Source organism: Crotalus tigris, unplaced genomic scaffold, assembly GCF_016545835.1.
Source record: "Crotalus tigris isolate CLP2741 ecotype Arizona unplaced genomic scaffold, ASM1654583v1 scf7180000017739.2905288, whole genome shotgun sequence".
Classification (NCBI taxonomy): Eukaryota; Metazoa; Chordata; class Lepidosauria; order Squamata; family Viperidae; genus Crotalus; species Crotalus tigris.
In genome coordinates, this window is record NW_024096605.1 from 2397783 (window position 1) to 2420368 (window position 22586).

The following is a 22586-nucleotide window of genomic DNA, read 5'->3' on the forward strand; positions in this document are numbered from 1 at the left end:
AGCATCTGCCACCCAGCCCCCAGCCTGCCCATTTTCGGCAGGCAGCACCGTGCTCTCCTCACAGCACAGAGAGGCTGGGTCGGATGAGGCAAAGCTACTGAGAAGCTGAACCTGCCTCAGTGCACTCACAGGAGGTGGCGAGCAGTGCAGGGCCAGTTGCTGGTCACCTCCAGTCAATGCTGCCTTTCTTCATTCCTCCCAGAGGGCGACCCTTCCCCAGCTGTGTTGCTTGCCTGTTTTTCTCCCTCCCTCATCGCAAATATCTTACTACCACTCTGCTCTTAAGGCTGTGCGGCTCTTGTCCAGAATTTACAGTGGCCTTTCAAGCCATGGCCATCATCCACGCTGGCAACATCTCCCCCTCCCCTTGTCCCTTCCTGGGCACGGAGGAAGGAAGGAAATGGGAATGAGAAAGGAGGAGGGAGGGAGGACATGAGGAGGGAGGCAGGGAAGGGAGGGAGGGAGGGAGGGAGGGAGGGAAGAGATGAGAATGAGAAAGAGGGAGGCAGGGGAGGAGGGGAGGGAGAGAGAGAGGGAGGGAGGAAGGAGATTGGAATAAGAGGGAGGGAGGGTCTGAGGTAAGTCCTGCCTTAATTCTGCCCTGTGCCCTTTTGCCATCCCCTTGCCCTCTCCTGGCCTATCCTGGTGGTCTCCCATCGTATCGCTAAGGATGCTCTGGTTATAATCATTAATTTTTTTCCAACTATAGTCCGAGGGACAATGTCTAAGAGACAATGAACTGGCCCCCCATTTAAAAAGTTTCAGGAGCCCTGTGGTAGAGTATAACTAACTGGGTGTGAATAACACAAACAGTATCCCAGAACCTCTGGAAACCACCTTGTTGGAAAACACTACTTAATGATTATTGTTTCTTTAATTAACAACTTTATCCATATAGTTTCTTTTCTTTTAATTGTTTCTAGTTCAACAGAACGGAAGCTTCAGGAATGAATTTTTCTATAATAGAAATAATCCCCTTTATTATGTGGGGGAGGAGGAGATTTATGTAACACATTTAGTTAATTATGTTTTTCTTTTTTTCTTTTAAGTGAAACAGTAGTATTTTTCTGTTTTTTAAAAAAGGAAATAACCAATTAATTTCCTCTATAAGTTACACAAAAATATTAAAGTCAATTCATCATACTTATGACCCAGGAAGCAAAGGGAACGGCAGAACCTGGAAGAAGGATTAATTAATATTGCTGGTGATTTTTCATTAATAGAATTTACTAATGAAAATTTTATGTCAAAGATTTAGGCAATGAGAAAAGGCATCCAGGAATTATAAAGTGTTCATAAAGCAATAATAAAAGCACATATTTATAAGTATAAACACATGTTAATTTCACTTCCACCAATAAACATACAAGTCCTAGCATGGAAACAGTAATGTGATTTAGAGAAAGGACTTTAGGCCTTGAAAATAACTTACTATTCAAGTTAATATAAAAAAGTATAAAGCTCTAAAACCAAAATGAACAGCACAATCCTGTATATGTTTGCTTGGAAAATTAAAGATAGGACTGAAATCTAAACAGAAAAAACAAAATAGCAAATAAACTGTAGAATGTCATACTTCATCTTTCATGCAGGTTAGATTTCAACCAGAGGTCCTTGGTACTCTCTAAGCTTGGTTGTTGCATCTTGTTACCTAGTTTGGGTAATGAAACATCTGCAAGAAAACAACTAAGGGACCCTCATTTCAACCCTGAGCTATAAATATTCTCCTTTTCAATATTTCAACTTACAATTTTCTAAGAAATCTGAAGGAAAATACATTTTAAAGGTTTTTTCCGGCATTTTGTCCACATCAGAATAAATCTTCAATTTCATTGCTAAATTGAGCAATATCAATGGCAATAATTATTAGAAAACAAATCAGCCTGTTTTACTAGCAACTTAAAATGGCCATTCTGCAAAATATATGAAACACAGTAGCAAAATAAACAAATGTGGATAAAACATGCAAATGTTTTATATCAGATAATGCAGAAAATGCCAAGGTAAAATAAATTTTAAAATCCAGTATTAATATTATTCAGTTCTTTTATTTAGACCAGTGCAATTGTTATACACATTTTCTGCAAGTTGAGGCACACTTCAATGGGCATTTCAACAGAATGCAATAGTTTATAACTGGCAGTTCTGGCCATGTATAATATGTAACCTTAGGTCAGTTAAAATTAAACAATTTTGGTTTATTTGAGACAAGTGATTGAAGGAATGTTCAGGGGAAATCATATCTCTCTACACTCCCATAATCCCCCTTCACTATAGTATTCTCTAAGGAGAATAGCTTGCTCTCCAATTTATCTCTGTAGCTCACAAAGTAAATTAAAATTCCCAACTGGAAAAAAAAACCTCAAGAAATTACAGATGAACTCTCAGACAATATAAAGCAGAGAACCACCTAAGCCTATAGAATCTTATAAGCCTTATAAAAGTTGGAAAAACAACTCGACATAAACATTCTTTGTCACCAGTGGATAAAGAAGATGATTTCATCAAATATCAATCTTGCAATCAAGCTCAAAACAAGACTTTCATAGGCTTCTTGATTTATACTTTAAATATATTTAAGACAGTGCTATTACTTTTTAAAGCCCTAGAGTCAAGCTCCCATGGTGGAATACGTTGACTATGAATTATTAGTCAACTGAAAGCTGCCTTGTTCTCTACCTGAAGCTACACTGTCTTGTCTATGTTTTAAAACAGCAGATCAGAAAATAAAGCACACAAATATTCTAGCATAAGCATGCTGCTACATTAGCAGCCCATATAAAGACTGTATAAGTGCAATTAATACAAAATAAATACTGAAGGTCTAGTAATAATGAATAAGCATTTTAATGCTTTAGAACAGTGGTTCTCAACCTTTCTAATGCTGTGACCCCATAATATAGTTCCCCATGTTGTGGTGTCCCCCAACCACTTACACATAACTGGGTACCAGGGGCGTGGCCAAAGAAAAGAGGGGGAAAATGGCGGGTTTGGCAACCCCCGTGAAATGGTTGTTCGACCCCAAATAGGGTCCCGACCCACAGGTTGAGAACCACTACTTTAGAACTTCTGCTGTCAGTATTGCAACCTGTTATAAATTCAGTTTCTCAATATATGAAGGGGACTCATTAGGTCAGGGGTTCCCAACCCCCAGTCCGTGGACTGGCACCAGGCTGCAGCATGCCAGCAACCGGGCCATGCAAACAAGCACAACCCCATCCGCAGGATGCAGGTAGCACATGAAACCACACCCTCTCTGATCGGCAGAAAAATCTTTCTCCACAGAACCAGTCCCTGGTACCCAAAAGGTTGGGGGCTTCTGCACTAGGATATAACCACCAGTGCTTCCAGTTAGAGTTGGACAAAATTCTTGTACTGTAGTACAATTGAAGCATTTTTTTGTAAATTATTAAGCTCTATTTAGGTAAAATTTCAATAGATATTTCTGAGTCTGACTGAAAAATATTAAGAGCAAATAATGGGGAAAAAATTAGTGTATCCTGTTGTAAACTTAAGACCTGCCACTTTTATTATATGTTTATGGTTCTTAAATTTGGACCAAAGATGCGATGAAGAAAATGTTATACTTAAACTCTTTTCTTAAATTGCTTAAAGCACAGAATCCTTTTGTCTTCAAATGCACTGTTGTAAAGAACCAGAGGAATGAAACACTCAGACCACAGCATTAATATTGCTTTTTATGTTCCACAGCAATTAAAACATTTGCTTTCCTGACAGAAAAAAATGTAGTTTTATGAATAATTTCTGTGTATGTACTTTTCCCCTTTGTTATTCCCCCAGTCTTCAAAAAATGAATTGCTAGATTACAACTACAGAACAAGTTTATTTGCTGTGAATGAACATACATTTTGAAAATGCGCATTCCCTTCTTTTTGAGAATAACCAATGCAGCTGTCAGAAATCTGCAGCCTGTTTTCCCCATTACTGATTACTTTGTACTAGACATTGATCATTGCACCTCTCTTGTTTCTCTTTCCACAAGAAAATAAAATATAAAGTAAGTTCTAAACTAATTACCATATTAATGTCAGAAATTAAAGTTGGTTGCACTTTTAGGACTGAATAAAACCTTCTCTACTTTTTGATTTTTCAGAGAAGAAAACAAAATTATATTTATAAGCAGCTATGAGCTAGTATTTCAACCATCCTTGTCTGAACTTACTTAATTTTTCTATTAATTCCAGTAGGTAAAAATGGGTGCCAAACAAAGATATTGTAAATGTTTTATTTTCTAAAAGCTGCCTTTCTGATTGTTAGGTTCTCTTATGATTTTTATACCCATTTGATGCTTAACAAGGATTAATCATTACATTTCAAATTTGCAAATTAGCTTCAAAGCAAGCAAATACTTCTCAAACATAATTCAGGAATTTCCAAAAACAGCAAATAAAATGCTAGGAAACATGTTTGGAGATCTCCAAATTATGTTTCAAGTTCTTTCCATAGCCAAAAGCTTGATTCAAAATATGCAGATCTGATCTTATTTATTTTATTATAAGTCCTTGCTTTTCTCCTAAGCTTAAGTGTAGTTCTCAAATAGTTTGCTGCATCAAGATTGCTGAATTTAATATGACACCATTTTTAATATTTGAGGAGAAAAAAACCTGAATGGCCTCCAAGAGTTCAGAGATGTCATATTTTCAAAACTTCTCACAAAGGCCTGGACTAGGACTATTCTCAAGTCAGGTTTAAAAGAAGTCCTATTGCTTCTAAACTTCATGTTATCCACACCAATCATTCAAATTAAACAAAAGCACTCTATGAGGAAGAAGGAAGAGCAGATATTTTAACACTGGGATGTTAGGAAAAACTTTACAATGATTCAGTACAGTATCACTATCCAATCAGTTACAGAGGCAGCTGGAATTATTTTAAAATGAGTGCAGCTAATTCTAGCAGAATAACATCAATGCAAAATATTCCCAGCATAAGTTTAGATTTCCTCTTAAGCTTGAAATATTTTTTTCTGTTTTTCATACATTCTTAAAACAGGAAATCTACATCTTCTCTTGGATTACAAAACAGAAAGAATCCCGCAATTGTAAACATTTGCACCAATAAATATGCTGAACATCTGTGCACGATTGTAGCAAGACTGCAATCTTACCACCTACTCCTGGGCACGAGGGACTTGAGTGAATAAATAAAACTGTGAGAAACCATGGGTTCCTAAAGTTGAAAGCGAACACCCTCCCCCCCCCTTTTCAAGAAGGAGGTCATTCATTTTAACATACAGTGGTATAATCCCATTAAAGACTAATAGAAAAAGAAATTATACAGGCTGCTATTTGGTGAGAATTAAATACAAATTAAGAGCAAATGCTGCTGAAGTTTTTTTTTTAAGAACCACTATACAATTTCCTTAATACTTGCACAGTTTAGATGAACAATTTTCATTCATTCACACAGTTTATTCTAAATATAAAAAAAGGCACCCCTTAAGCATTTTTCGTAACAAATTAAACATTTACGTTTTTTAGTGTGTAGGGAGGCTTAGCATTCAAGCAGCTTCAAAACCGAAGCATGGCCTCAAGGGAAGCCTCTCCGCTGACAAATTAATACCTTAGAGAATAGGCCTGAATGGTGGCAATGAACTCATTTGTTCCCACAGTAATGAAGAATGACTCTTTCTTTACCACATCTGTGACTGTTGCTATGGTGACCCAGACTTACCTCATTGCTTCTCGAAGGGCTCCACGCTCACTCAGAGTCGTGTGCTTGATGTCATCAAAATTATTTTCCAGTTTCTCACAGGTCTGCAATAATAATAGTAATAATAATAATAACATAAAAAATATAATGCAGACAAAAGACTCTGCATAAAAAGTAGCATTTTCAAGTTGGGCAATTCCCCCTTTCTAGGGGGCTAAATTGCCGCCATTCATTCTCAGTGCAAACATAGCTGATTATATTGATTACATATTCACACAAATTACTCATTTTTGCTTTTAATTGCATAGCAGTAATTAAAAATGACACTGTGAACTCAGCAACAAAGTACAGGTGAAATTTGTACGGTTGCTATGGCAATCCTCTTATCAACATTTTATTGGGGGGGGAGAATAAAATTTTCTTCTTAATGTGTGTACATGTTTTTCTATATGTAAAACAGTGAAAGGCACATCATCAAATAGTTCTGCCAAAAAACATAAACATACAAAAGAAATATAATCAGCCATACGTTAACATCATAGGAAAATGATCCAAAATCCAACATTTCTTAGAGTACATATGAAAGCCCATTTGATCAAGTACTGTCCTCAGCTAACTGTAAAAAAGAAAGAAAACTTGCTTCAATGATGACTGAAACCCTAAGTGAATCAAATTAGTCTTCTTTGCCTAGAACAGATGTGCTCAGTATGTTCGCAATCTAGATCTTTGTGGTAAACCCACCGAAAATTTGCTGCTTCTCCCTTGATTGTTATGTTTTATTATAGCTTGAGGTAGAAGTTGTAGTTAACATTTCAGACAAAGGCTCCACAGTTATTATCTCTAAATGGGCTGCTGAAACTAATAAAGTATTTACTAGCCAAGCCATATGTGCAAGATTAGTCCCAATGATAGCAGCAATATCCCGGTTATCTGATGGGTTTGGAGTTATTGTCATCTCACAGCTGAAGACCTGTAAGGAGGTTCAAAATATCTGCCACACAACGGACATTATGATCCATTTAGTTGTTTTCAGGGGCACCACCTGCGAGAAATATCTGCGGTGGCTTTTCCCCAAACAAACGCAGTTACTCCAAACCATAACAGTTATAGAACCACACCATGAAATTACCTACTCTAGACTCTTTCCCTCATCCCAAACCAATGTATACAAATACATTCTCAGAAGTACAAGTACAGCCTGATCTTCTGTTAACAAAACAGCAAAAATTTAAGGAGCAAATTTAAGATGATTTCTCTCTTCCTAATGATCGCCCTGATGCTATTTTTTAAAAAAAATAAATTCTTATACATTCTCTCTTTTCACTATGATTCCTGTTCTAATTTCTAAGGTGACCAACTTTTTTACAATGAAAAGGAGGACACAAATAAACTGAAGTAAAAAAATATCGTAAATAAAAGAAACATTTTATTCATTGCAACAATAATACAGACAACTTGCATGTGCAAAGTTTGCCAGCCGGGTGTTTTAGGGCGCTCAGCAGCAATTCCTATTGGCTTTTGAAAGCCAATAGTGGGAGTAGCACAGCTCATGCAAAAGTTGAAAAAAAAAACCCATCAAAAAAAGGTGCCGGAACACCGTTCAGAGCGATCTATGAGGGGAAAAAAAGCCCTGCAGAGTAGTCTTCAAATATCGAAAAGGAGGACATGAAGGAGGACACTTTTTAAGGGAGGACAGAATTTAGAAAAGGAGGACTGTCCTCCCTAAAGGAGGACGGTTGGTCACCTTATAATTTCTAATTTGGTATTCTGTAGCTATATCATCTCTATATTCCTGATCTTTTCCTTTCTTGCCAAGTGCTTCTTAAGAAAGATAAAAGGTGCATTTCAGAATACGTTTTGATTGAATTAGTTATGGACTCCAATCATCCACAAGATATGATAAATTGTTAGTGGAGAAATGACCTGAGCCTATTCACATTGAAGCATGCTGTAGTCCTGTTGTTTGAATTTAACACTTTAATACACCTCTTCAAAGATGCTTTATTCACCCAGAGCAGCTAGATTTCTTCAGTCCCTTGGGAACCAGATCAATCTTTATCATTTTCTTTCTGGATAGGAACTGGATTAGTGAGATCACATTCAGAAAAATTCTCTCTTTACTTCTCCTGCAAAGAGCAATAAACACAAAAGAACCCCAGAATCAGGGGTATTCCATCCCATGAAGAGACATCAATGAAGCATAAAAATCCATCTTTCTAGGGTTCCTTTTAAGCCTGTTCTCCCCCATTAAGACCCTCATAGCCTCCAGCACAAGATCAAAACATCACCAATCAGGCCTTGTTAGACCTCTTTCAGTGGCTTCATGACAATGTTAAATAGTGGAGAGGATCAATCTTGTAGCACCATCAAGGAGCAGCCACTGATCCAATCGGCCTCTTCCATCACCACTAATAGGAGCCCCTTTGCAGTAGAAGAAGCAGCATCACTTAACACCTACTGTTGATATAGGAGGATATTATGATTGACTATATTAAAAGTTTTAAAGGGATGTAAAGGAACAAAGATGGATGAGCTACCCTCATCTAGATCAGTGGTTTTCAACCTTTTTAATGCCGTGACCCCAACCGGTCGTAAGTCGAGGACTACCCAACCGGTTGTAAGTTGAGGACTACCCAACCGGTCGTAAGTCGAGGACTACCCAACCGGTCCTAAGTCGAGGACTTTCCCTGCCCGTGAGCACCGCACATGCGTGGTGCTGCCCCCTGCGCCAGCCGAGGTGTAGCAGGCAAGGGGCAGCGACAGTGCAGGGCAACCACCGGCTAAGCCACCAGCTGGCCCAGCCCAAGGGAGGTAAGGCGCACGCCGGGCCCCACACGCGCCAGCAACCCTCCCTGCACACGCCGGCCTCCCACCTCCCACCCCTGGCCCTCTTTTACTTACATTTTTAGTAGTTGCTCAGCAGGGAGGGGTGGAAACTTCCAGACAGCTCACCTTCGCTGCAGACAACTTGCAGCACCGTTTGCAGAATGGGACTTTTGGCGGGCTCAGCAGGGCAGAGACAGCCTGGACAATTCCTATTGGCTTTTGAAAGCCCATAGAATTAGACTCTATTCAAGAGAGTCTATTCTATTGGCTTTCAAAAGCCAATAGAATAAAAGGGAGTAGCACAGCGTTGTTTGGCAACCCTCATGAAATGTTCGTTTGACTCCAAATGGGGTCGCGATTCACAGGTTGAGAACCTCTGATCTAGATCCTTATAAAGGGGATCTACCATAGCAACTAAAAGGGGAAGGTTGGAGATCAAGTAATAATTTCTAACACCTCTCAACCAAGGGATGTCCATAGCCTCCTTAATGGCCAGTAGCAGTGTTTTTCTCATAATGAGGCATTATTAATCTCTCAGGTCAAGTAAACTACTACAATTGCACAGATAGACAGGAGAGGCAAGGATCCAGTCTATAGGTAAGAATTGTTGTGTTACTTTCTGGGCAAACAGAATATTATGCAAAGCCAAGAAAAGGAGGAGGATATGGTTAACCCAACGCAATTAAAGGCATGAGATAAGAAAAATAAAAATAGTTAAAACTAGTGTTTACCAATACACCACTGAACATCTTGATACCTTCCAGTCCTTGAAAACTATCCTTTAATCGCATCCATAGATTGCTTCATCTTTTTGTGTGGAAAAGATCTCTTTTTCAGAATCTTATCAGTTTCATCTAACAATTCCTTTCTTCTTATATGCCATCCACTCTTCCTTCGTATATTCATTCTAAAAGTTGATCTTTATTCAATCTCACTAAATAACTCTGTGAACTTTTTTCACATTGCTTAGTCACTTTTTTATTTAGGCCACAGTTGATTGGTAATGGGAATTACAGAGTGTTGTCTTTATTACAAAAGAAAGCATACTTAAACTGCTTTCTAATTTGCAATCAATAATTCTACTCCACTATTTTTAGAGGCTTAACTATTCTATGTTCCTAATTTACTTCCAGTCTCAAATCTAATTCTATTTTACTATTCTTAACGACTTCCCATTCTTACATCCCTACTTATTTTCTGTAACAGTCTAATATTCTCACATTTCTAATCTGTAATCTCTATAACACATTTCTAATCTGTAATCTCTATAAAACTTTGTATTTTAATTTTTAGCTGTACCCTGATCCAATTATTGATGCTATCAACAACCACTCCCCCCTGCCTGTTGTCAGCTTTTTAACCTGAGCTCAAGCATCTTGTAATGGCTTTTGCCACATTTGCTTCTGGTTCCATCTCTGTTAGCTCTTCCAGTTTTCGCTTTCTAGCATGAGGTCTCCTCTTTGGCCTGCTCCAGCCTGACCCTTTCTGGTCTACTCTTTCTTTTAGAAGCCACACTCATGCTTCGCCCTCTTCTGTCACAGCTGTTTTACAGACTAGAAGTGGTTCTTAACCTTTTTGAACGAATCGCCCCCTTGAGCCAATGAGGAAGTTGTCATCGCCCCCCTCCTCCAACATAACCTCTCAATCACAACATAGGAAATAATTCTTCAATTTATGCAAACACTTTTTTTTTGTTTTCTTTAAAATTGTCATCTGGACATATCGATGCAAATAATTTATTTCCAGTCTTTTTCCCATATCTCAACTGTGTGAAAAATTTTGGTGCCACCCGTCACTTTATTCCCAAACTTTGTGATACATGTATTTCATTATTATCTTATTTATTCAAGACACTTAAATGTAATGACCACTGAAAACAAAATTCAACTGTAAGAAAGTGAAATGCCCGAAAAGAAAAACATTAACATTTAATGATTGAATTACAAGTGAAATTTAAGACGCAAAAAGAAATATAAAAAGGGCATAAGAACAAACCGCAATGCAGGAACTAAGAATTTCAAGATGAAAACTCTGAAACTAAATTAAGATTCAAGGAAAGTATATATAGTCACGCACACTGTAAAAAGGATTAAAAAGACACAAAGAAAATATAATATCGAACTGGAGTGCACGCTAAAAAAGTAGAATACAAAGAGACACACAAAATGTTTTAGAGTACAACAAAAATTTGAAAACGAAGCCGAAAACTCAAACTGGAACGTGAAATCCAATACAAGCAAATACAACGATAAAAGCTCAGACAATTATTAACAAAAAAAATGTATGTACGCAAAAAGCAAAAAAAAAAAAAAAGAACATCAATGGCTGCCCTATGCTTGGTGTGCTGATGCCAATTTCTTGATGTCTGGAACCATTTTTGTTAATTGCATTCTTAAATCACCGCGCTCAATTTACAATTCAATCCACTAATAGCGAGCGATCTGATGTTTTTGTACGACAGATATACAGCGATTCACTATACGAAAAAGTCTCAAAAGTGTCCCCAAAACTTCTAGCTCCATCGCCCCCTTATCGCCCCCTTTTCGTTCCTTCGCCCCCCCTGAAAAATGAAATCGCCCCCTGGGGGGGCGATATCACCCAGGTTAAGAACCACTGGACTAGAGAGTGAGCTGCCTTCTGTCTCTTTAATGGGGAGATGACTGGAGTGATGAAGGCATGTCTAGATGTTGATTGGTTGTAATTCAGACTCCTCATCTGGCTCTTCTTCAGTAATTACTTGGCATTCCCAAAGTGGGAGAAACTAACCACTTTCTCTCCCTTCCTTATACTCTTGAGTTAGTCTTATCTCTGGGACACAGACCCTGACAGTTTCTGGTACCCTGAAACTTCCAAAGTACTCACACAAAGTATTTCCAAAGTACTCACACACAAAGTACTCAATTTTACCTAAGCAATACTTGATTGGGCTTCTGCCATCATTAAGAGCCCCACCCCTCCTTCTTTCCTATTTTTGCCAAAACTTTCCTCTCCTCCACTGTTTCCAAGTTGTCTGGCTGCTTAAAAAATGTTGGACTAAGAATGGAGAAACATATCTTCTAGTTCATCCTCACAAGTTCCTTGAATGACTATGGACAATTATTCCTTCTTAACCAAATTTTATTCACAGGGCTATTGCTTTGGGGAAAAAAAAAATAGAACGAAGAAATACTGAGTATGTATATTTTGAAATCTTGAGTGAAAGACGGGCTAGAAATTTAATAGATAAAGGAATAATTTGCAAATGTTAAATTATTTTTCCTGCCATATTACTTTTATACACAGCTGATTCATACATAAATTTGTAGATATGTATTTCTCATTGCATAATTCAATCTATCCAACATTCACTGAAAATTATAACACATGTGCATTTACATCCCCACATACATTCTGTACACATGTATACATTAAACTACTAAGGCAACATCAGTGCTAAAGCTAGCATTTTATTTATTCTCATGCATTATTTACTTAGTTTTGACAATATACTGTATTGCTCTTACCACATTTAGCAACTAAATATCACCTCCACAGACACAAAATATTATATACTTTGTGTACTTTAAATCAACAAACTTGAAACAAACTTTATTTTTCACAGTTGTACAGTTATTAATGACTTTGTAAAACAAATATCAGATCTATATGCTCTCTATTAGAAAAAAGTATATTGTACTTCAAAATTTTAGTTAATTTTTCTGAACATCTTTCTAGGTACTCAAAAATTAACTCCCATGTCATTTTTCCTTTATATAAGGGAATAATCAGGGCTTTTTTTGTCATAGAATGCACGGAAACGGAATTCTGGCACCTTTTTTAAACAGATTTGTGCATAGTAACATTAATAGTATTAACTTACCTTGAACAAAATCCTAGTCGTTTAGATACACTAAAAATTAAAGGGTTTTTTTTTTCAACTACAAAGATAAACCTTGTAGGGTAGGCCAGGAGGGTTGTATGACGTGTGTGAGTTCTGGCACCTTTTTTTTTTTTTTTTTACAAAAAAAAAAAAAGCACTGGAAATAATAACATCCTCCCAAATACCTCACACAAATAAAGTTTTGCACACATTAGGCAAGAAACACAACAACTCTAAAAGCAAATAGATCAATATTTTAAAATTTCTTCAGTTATATCTTCTACAACAGGAATCTTAAGACTTTTTATCATTCTCGCAGTATTTATCTCTTCCTTTTCAGCATTTATTTTTGATAGAAATTTACAGTTAGAACAACTGTTCCAATCCTGTTCTTTGACATATCATTCTGATTCTCTGACAAATCTTTAAAATACTCAGTTTAGGATTCTCTAACGTCAGTTTTTTCCAAAATAATTTCATCACTTTTAATTTTTAATGCCATATAAAACAGGTACTTCCTAAGTCATCTTCAAGCACATTTTTATCTTTTCATCAAAACTGTTCTCATTTCCTTTGACTTATTAAATCTTAAATGACTCTTCGTTCTTTGATTACATTACATACAATACATTACATTACATACAATAAGGGAAATTAGACTTTGATAAGAGTTGTTTACTGCAGCTATGAACCTCATCATTGTGCAGTAATGTGAGAGCTCAGGAAAAACAAACAGGCTTCCTTCAGAAGCAGAATTTCCGCACAGATAAATCCAAGATCTAGTTATCAGGGGTAATGTTTGTCATGCCTGGGTTTTTTTTTTTTCTAGGAGTTTCACTGAAAATTTTTATTCAACTTCCTTTATGGTTTCTGCCTATATGAGGATCAAGGATCATTTCCGACTCTGGTTCTAAGTCAAGTAATTCTGCAACAGGCCACTGACTAACTGACTGTTCCAGAACTGCAGGTTCATCCTCCAGAAAGATTCCAGAAGTGGTGAACGCTCCAACACTGGAAGTTTTTAAGAAGAGACTGGACAGCCATTTGTCTGAAATGGTATAGGGTTTCCTGCCTCAGCAGGGGGTTGGACTAGATGGCCTCCAAGATTCCTTCCAACTTTACTATTATCATTATTATTATTAAAGCCATTTTCTTTCCTAACCTCATCTGCAGATATCTGGCAGCCTACTGTCTCCTGAATTTCAACGTCAGGATCTGGGAAGTCCTGCTTCTCCAATTCACTCTTACTCCTCAAACAGGCTCATAACACTAGATCCTTAATCTAGAAACTGCCCCTACATGCCGATATAGTGTGGCCTGCATTCCACCAGCTAGGACATCTAAGTAGTGCATTGCTGCACTCATGATACACCAATAACTACTCCAAGATACAAAGTCAGACATATAGAACAATCAGTGTGTTACACCAGCAATATTTTTAAAGTTAGCAAGCAAATTTAATTTTAAAAGCTAAATAGCTTTAATTCTTTGCAGAGATGTTTTGGTTTTTGTTTGTTTTCTCTTTGTTTATTTTTTATTAACCAAATACAGTCCTTCAGGCAACTGTAATTTTTAAGTAGAAAAAAACAATCAATTATATTTTTACTATCAAGAACAGAAAGGGGGAATTTACAAGGATTTTGACTTTAGCTGCTCAAAAATATTAACCAGCTTTGTTTGTTCTAGATGGAGAAGAGACAAAGTTAGTTGCTACCTGGTCTTGGGCAGCCAATTCTAATATTCTAAATAAATCACTTAATCCTGCAAGTTTACTTAGATGACACCAATCTATTTATCAGGATTTTGTTTTGTTTTTTAACAAAAAAGACATTCAAAATCTTTCAAACCCTCTTAGTTGACAGTAGCAAAACATCTCCAAAATCATTAAGTAAGCAATTAAGAAATATCCAATGGATATGTCTTATTTCTATTCTCTTATTTATCTTTTATTATTCTTTATAATATTTAGATTTATGATCCAATATGAGTGCTAAGTATGTTCTGTTGAGAAAAACCTAATGCTTATATATTTACATAATGTCACCCTCTCTGCCAATCCTGCATCCATTTTCTAATGAAACCTTCAGTCTGGCTATTGTGAAATTATGACAGATAGCTCAATTCTTTAAAAGACAAACATGAATAAAAAATAATTACCCAAGCTTCCTTATATCACTTTATTAAAAAGGCCTTATCAACTTGTCCAGCTAACGTCAAAATTAGCTTGTTATAATTTTCGAGATAATGCTACAGACATTTTAATATACACTATTAAACACCAGGCTACACTACTGACACTGCTAAGACATAATTACCAAATCAGCAAAGAATATTTCAACCCAGCCTGTGTAAGCAGTTCTTTCCTTTCATCTTTTTTTCAAGGAATTTAGAAGGCAATTTTTAAAAATTAAACTACACATTAATCCTGCCCCATGTTTAATCTGATATTTTTTTACTATCCATTGATAATATAAAATTCATTCTTTGTAATGGAACAAGAAAAGAATACTCATCTTTCTATATCCTTTGCAGATAGAATATACGTCTGTTTCCATGGAACAATATTAAATTGCTTAAAGGTATAGAGACATTGTACAATTTGTAGAATTAATGAAGCTATGGATAGATACATGGATTATTTCAAAATTACTGAAGGAAAAACACTCTCAAAAGTGTTTTCAACTAATGAAAACATACCATTTACATTTAGATTCTAATGCAAAGACAATATAAAGCCTTGGCTACAACTACATGTTCAATGCAGAGAATTGCAAGACATATTCATGAAACTCCAAGATATGTGAGCAATCATCTACAATGCCAATCTTACATAATAAGTCTCCTTTATTATGTAATAATTTTAATTAAGATTACAATTAGAAAATACAAACTATAAATATAAGAATAAAAAGAAAAAATGTAGAAAAAAGAAAGTTAACAAATAAAATTAAAAACGAACACCAGGATATAATAAACCAGCCTGTTTAATATAAACAAGCCTGTGGTTAAGAAGAGTCACTAAGCTTTCATCTGGCCAAAAACTGCCGGCGTCATCAGAGTTAGAATAGGAGATCGGGAAGGCAGGTCATATAGCCTCCCGCCTCTGCGCCCAGCTCCTTGAGCGTGTCATCGGCCCGTTGATTGTATTAATCCGTATCACGCAGAGTTGTTCCGCATCAAGCAAACTGTCCTTGTCTCCACTGATTGTTTTACGATCCTCAAGTGCTCTTTTAGAGCGTGTGCAAGCACTTGGATGGCGGCTGTCAATCTGTCCCTGCGCCCAGTCCCCTTCCCTCCCAGGGCCATTATCCTCTCCCACCCCCAAGGCCGTTGTTGTAATTCCTCCGCTCCTGTCCTACAACAAACAGCCGGCATTCCTGCTGTCTTCCCCCTCCCTCCCCCTTCCAGATCGCCTCAGCGCTTCTGTCCCTGGCTTAGGGCCGTTTGGTCCATCATCTCGGTCCATGGGAGTCATGGTCATCCCACCTATAGAGCCATCGTCCCAATTATGCAAAACACTGTCATTGTCTTCCTTAGAGATCGTGCCCATCTCATCCATCATTCTACCACCCCAATCCTGCCAAGGAAGAGTTAAATGTCTTCTCAGTAGGCCGTGGTGCTGTTTTTCCCATCTCCTAAGAGTCTGGTAACCCAGCTACAGATCTATATGCCGGTTGATGGAATTTTCATTAGCGAGCCAGGCTTCCTTGAGTAAGTGGCCACCCTTGGTAGTCTCACGAGCTATAACCTCTGTGTTAGCTAGATCGAACATGTGGCCAGAGCTGGACATATGGGCCCACACTTGTGAGCGTTACTCCTGCCTTCTAATAGCCAGTTCATGTTCATAAACCCTGGTCCTCAGCCTTTTAGTAGTTTTCCCAACACAATTGCTCACACAGTCTTTGCAATTAATTCTGTAAACCACAGATGATCTTTGACCGTTGGGGAGCAGTTCTTTTGGATGCATGACTTTGGACTTAAGGGTGTGCTCGGGTCTATGGGCAACGCTCAGATTGTAGGGGGCCAACAGCCATGCCGTGGCCTCAGAAACACCATGGGTGTAAGGGAAGGTTGTTCATGTGGCCGGCATTGCTGTCACATTGGAGCGTGAGTCTCTATCATAGTAGATGTGGTCTACTATGCTGTCTCACAAACCCCATGGGATAGCCATTCCGCATGAAGATGTGATGAAGATGTTTTTTCTCCTCGGCTTTAGCTCTGCCCGTGCTACAATGGGAATTAATCCATTTAAATAGTGTCCGGATACAGCTGATTTTGTGTGCTACCGGGTGGATGCTATTATAATGTAGCATTCTGCCTGTGTGGGTGGGTTTACAATATACAGACTTGCACAATGTGCCATTGTGGCGTCAGCTGATCAGTACATCCAGAAAGGCAAGACTGCCTTGGGTCTCTTCTTCTGCGGATATACCGAGTTCAGTTCCTCCAAGAATTTGGCACTATCCCGTCTTTTGACAATCGCAAAAGTATCATCTACATAATGCGCCCAAAATTTTGGACGGTACCTAGACATTACTATTGACTGTAGCCACTGAAGAACCACCTCAGCAATAATGCCTGAGATGGGGGATCCCATTGGCGTCCCTTTTATTTGTTCGTATACCATGCCCCGAAAGGTGAAGTATGTCTTCAGGCATAAGGCTAGCAACTGTATTAAATCATAGGTATGGAGAGAGTCATTATGTAGTTCAGGCCCCTCTTGTAGGAGGTCCCTTATTGCTGTTACCGCCAGATTTTGTGGGATAAAAGTAAAGAGTGAGGTAATGTCAAATGATATCATTAACTCATCTTTCTCTATCCTTAGGGGCTTTACTCTCTCTAGAAACTCCTCAGCCAATTTCAAGCACTCCAAGTGCTTGCACACGCTCTAAAAGAGCACTTGAGGATCGTAAAACAACCAGTGGAGCCAAGGACAGTTTGCCTGATGCAGAACAACTCTGCGCGATACAGATTAATACAATCAACGGTCCGATGACGCACTCAAGGAGCTGGGCGCAGAGGCGGGAGGCTATTGACCTGCCTTCCCGATCTCCTCCTATTCTAACTCTGATGACGCCGGCAGTTTTTGGCCAGATGAAAGCTTAGTGACTCTTCTTAACCACAGGCTTGTTTATATTAAACAGGCTGGTTTATTATATCCTGGTGTTCATTTTTCTTTTATTTGTTAACATAATGCCCAGGATTCGCATTTTTAGCATTTTAAAAGACAAAAAAGCAAGTATATAAAGAATTAACTTGCCCATCACAAGAAGTTTAAACATTTTTACTAACTTATCACCACCTCATAAAATGCCATAAAAAGTCTTTTCATCCTATACCTCATGTCTTAACTTTAAACAAAATCTAACAGCCTCGTTATTCATTCCTTATTAGAAAAAGTACATTAAGGTTATCAGAAGTAACGATATATCTATTTTAACCTTGATCAAACAAACCAACCCTATATTCCTTCTTTGTAGTTTCAACAATCTTAATTTTTAATCACTTCAAATAATATCGTAGAATATGATTATTTTTCATTTTTTTTTCTATCCTATCTTGGAGAACTATTCAGAGAACCTTCAAGACTTTAACATATCTGTTTTGTACATAGTACAGGTCAGCCAAATCCCTCTTCTGGTTTAATAGAAATCATTTTCAGTCTTATCCAGTATAATTTGTTCTTCAGTGATATTATTAACTTTACATCTGGTCTATGATATGAGATATTCTTAAAATTAATTTGTGATTCCATTGTTCAAAAATAACATTCAAAACATTCAGCATTAAAGTATTTTGCTCCATTCTTTGTTAGAATGTAATCTTTATTTTTTTCTAATTCTAATTCCTTCAAACTTCCATCCTATCATGATGTTTTTCCACAGAACTCAAGCAACCGAATTTTCCTATAGGAAGGATTTTTATAACTAATCTTAAATTTTTATTCCAAATCCATATAGATCCTTAGTCCATTTTAACTTTTCAAAATCAACATTCTAAACATCCTCTTGCTGTTTATTAAAAAAAAATCTAAATCTTTAAAGTCATATCTAAAATTTCTTTCTTTAAGGAGAAGGAAACTGACCCAATGCATACAATAAAAATGTGCTGCTCTGACAGGTTTTAATATTTCCAAAGCAGTAAAAAATAACTCCAAAGATGATTAAGTAATGAGACTTGGCCAACCTTTCTACTCATAAAAGGCTGCATTACAACGGTGAGCTTAGAAGATATCCCTTGACTCCCAACTGTTTGGATCATTAAGCAGAGCACAAAACCTTGGTCCTTGAGGTCTAGTAATGAAGAACAGCTGTCCAGGGTGTGCATTGGCAATCTCTTCTTCTCTGAGATATTTCACTGATCAGGCCCCAGGATGTAGCCACCGATCTCCATCGTAAACGCCATCCCAATTCTGCAGAGCCACCTAGTTCTACCTGATGCTCACAAAAAGTATCCCCAATCTCTACAATCTGGATTATATATTCACTCCATCCCCCATTTCTGCCTGCTAAGAAGGCACTTACAAATCTGATAGTAGGCATAATTGTGAGGAGAATAAGTAATTTTTTGCTTCAAAAATCATTATAAAAGCTTAAAAATATTCACATGGGAAAAGTCCATTTCACTTGGCTATTTCAATCTTTTCTTCTTTGAAATAACATCTAACGCAAACTTTTTCCATTAAATTAAAACAGAACTAATAGGTAAAGATGCCTGACAAATCTGCATAGCAGATTTGAAGAGCTGTCTAATCAACATGCAGATAAAAGAAATGGATCCAAAAGAATGTTTAAACATGGGCAGACTGAAAAGGGAAACAAGGCCCTGTTCAGTCATAATCCCCACTGGGTGAGTTGCACAAATTATATATAAAAATTTTGTGTAGTTAATCTGCAGTTAGATTCACAGTAGACTGGTGGAAATTTAATAATTCAAGTCCTAACCGAGGACCTACAAATTATTAAGGTAGTATCTGAAAATACAGGCAGTTCCAAGCAGGGTACATTTTTGTAAAATTAGGATCTTCAAGTCTGATAAATTCAAAATTTTCAAATATTAAGGGAGTCCTTTAGATATTGCTTCAAGAGCTCTTGATTGATATAACAATGGATTTCTTTTTCCATAAGCATTCAGCTTTGATCTGCAAGTCCTTGTATTTTATAATTATTTTCCAATTTATTTTCCTCAATCCTTGCATCATCTGGTATAGCAACATCAATGAAACAAATTTTCATCTTTTCTGTTAGAGAATTTTAATTTTTCTATTGGTGAAAAATAAATCAGAAGCTCTCACAGTTGACTGCATTTAGCTGATTCAAATAACTTTATATTTATATAAAAATATTTACAGTACCATTCTTCTTTACAGCAACATAACTCAATGAAGTCTTCTTACAGAGACAGACCAGAGACAAAACCCTGAGACTGGAAATCCAGCTCCTAACTCAATACTCTTTTTGCACAGACTCAGTAGCACTTTCTTCCCATTGGCTGACTGAGTTACCACATGACTCTTCCTGTTCATGAATATTCCAACACTCCTCCCTTCATAACAGGAAGAGACACCAGACCTATGGACTTAATACATTAATTGTGAAAAACCTTGTGCCACTAACCTGGCCTTATACTGTATATCATTATTTGGCAATATCTTTTTCTTATATACCCATTTACAATCCACAGCTTTGGTTCCCTGTGGCAAAGTCACTGATTTAACTACTTCATGGTCTCCCATGGATTTCATCTCTTTATCCATGGCCATCTTCCATCTTTCTTGTTCAGCTTTTGGTAATGCCAACACCTCTTTATAACTTCTTGGCTCATACCACACATTGCAAACCTTTACCTTGCTGGCAGAATACCTGTCAGGCGGAATTCCTTTATTACATTGCTCTGACCTACGTGGTATTAACTGCTCCTGTGTCTCAAGTCTTTCTGGCTTCATGTCTTGTTCAGCCTCTCCTCCCTGAATATGGACATCTTCAATCATCAATTTTTTATCATTAGATGCGTTATTGTCCCTAAACCGATCACAGTCATTAAATGAGACATATCCAGAATTTGCATTAATTCTGTCCCAATTTTCTTCTGCAAAATTAGCAGACCTTGAAATTATAATTCTTTTACTTCCATCGCTAAAGCGATATCCTTTTGACCCTGGCTCATAGCCCACAAACCTGAGCTTTCTTGCCTTTTGCTGTCCCTTTCTTCTGATTGCTTTTGGAATATGTACCCATCCAGTGCTTCCAAAAATTCTCAAATGTGCCAGTGATGGCTTTCTCCCATATAGAATGGCATATGGAGTATTATTAATGGAGGAACTCCAAAGCCTGTTAACTATATAATTGGCAGTCAATATGGCTTCTCCCCAATATGACCTGCTCAAACCAGAATCCTCCAATAATGAATCTTTCATTGTTTGTAAAACACCATTCCTTCCTTCAGCTACACCGTTCTCTGCTGCTGTGTAAGGATTTGTACGTCTGTGTTTTATCCCCAACTGCCCCAACCATTGTTGGTATTTAGTTGACATAAATTCAGTACCTCTGTCAGTTTGCAACTGACACACTTGTTGTCTATACCTTCTCTCTACAAAACTTACCCACTGTTTGAATTGTTGTAGCACCTCTGTCTTTCCTCTAAGCAAGTAGCAAAATGAATACCTGCTATAATCATCAACAATTACCAGTGCATATTTTGCTCCTCCCAAACTGGCTTGCATAGGTCCCACCAGATCTGCATGGACCAGCTCTAGAACTCCTTTTGTTTGTCTTGTGCTACATTTACTAACTGGGAATGCCTTTGACTTTGATGCTTTGCATACTGCACAGTCCAAATATGTTTTGCATCCCTTCAAATTTAGCTCTTCTGCAAAATCTTGCATTTGCTGCAAAATTTTAAAGCTTGCATGGCCAAGTCTTCTATGCAGAAGACGAACACATGAATCATGCTCTGCAACATTCTTAAATATATGGGAACATTGAACCTTTTGTCCCTGCAATACATATAGATTATCTTCCTTTATGCCCTCTGCACAAATATTCCCATTCCTTTTGATGAGACATTTCCCATTTACAAAAACGACCTCAAAACCTTGTTTGTCTAAATTAGACACACTTAACAAATTATGTTCCATCTCAGGTACACAAAGCACATTGGTAAACTTTGATTCCAAATATGGAATTTTTACATCGCCTTTTCCAATGACTTTTGCTTTCTGGCCATTTGCCAAAGCCACAGCTTCTTGTGCTACTGGAACAAACCTGCAAAATAATTCAGAGTCATTAACAATTGTTTGACTTGCCCCACTATCAATTAGCCACTTGTCTCTGTTGTTGCTATTGCAAACGTTTGCAACACCAAAATGTTCCTTTTGCAAAGCAGTCCTTTTTGGTTGCACAAATGTCCTTTGCTGTAAACAGTTCCTCTGCAAATGTGTCTTTTCTTCACAAATGTAGCAATTCTTTCCTTGCAAAGCTCTCTACTTGCAAAATCTCTCCTTTGTTGCAATTTGGTCCGGGTCTGATCTGCTTGTTTCTTCTCCTCTGGAGACTTGTAGTCTGGACCCCCTCCTCAGGAATTTCTCCTCTTCCTAGCTGCTTCTAAAATGGCATTTTTCCTCTTCATTAAGCAAACATGACTTTAAAGCCTCAAACTTTAAGTCTTGTTCTTCTTTGCACTCAAATATTGCAGAAACTGTGTCCCAGGTTTTATCTAAACTGTTCAACACCAATAAAACCTTCTGGACTCAGGGAATTTAATCCCACGTTGTTCTAAGTCCAAAAATAAACTTTGCATTTTATTTAAATGCTGTTCCACAGATTCACCTGGTTGCAAACAGGCTCTATAAAGTTTTCTTGACAACTGCACTATATTGCATGCAAAAACATTCACGTGCACAGCTCTCAATTTCAACCATATTTCCTTTGCAGTCTTTAAATTTGCAACATTTAGAAATTTTGCATCGTCTAAATTCAAGATGAGATAAGCCATAGCTCTATCATGATTTTTCTGATCAACTGCTGCAAACACTTGTGGTGGATTTTCTACTATATACCACAGCTCTTTAGCTTTCAGAAAACATTCCATTTTTTGTTTTCCACTAAATAGGGAGTGAGGGCCTATCCGAAGAGGTGGCTGACCTGGTACAGGGCGGCAGCAACGCGCCATTTGTGTTTGGTATCAGCTCTCCAATTCCTGAGCCAAAATAATCGTCGTGCAGCGATGT

The 22586-nt window shown here is 37.5% G+C and overlaps 1 protein-coding gene across 4 annotated transcripts in view; it reads right to left on the reverse strand.

The window, feature by feature from the left end:
* Nucleotides 1–22586, reverse strand: part of DPYD (dihydropyrimidine dehydrogenase) — a 567113-nt gene that overhangs the window by 485672 nt on the left and 58855 nt on the right. For 3 of the 4 annotated variants that reach the window (XM_039339800.1, XM_039339803.1, XM_039339804.1), the window contains exon 3: nucleotides 5695–5777. The exons of the other annotated variant lie outside the window; for it this stretch is intronic. In XM_039339800.1, coding sequence (XP_039195734.1) covers nucleotides 5695–5777 — 83 coding nt within the window. The remainder of the gene's footprint in view (nucleotides 1–5694; nucleotides 5778–22586) is intronic. 4 annotated transcript variants of the gene reach the window in all.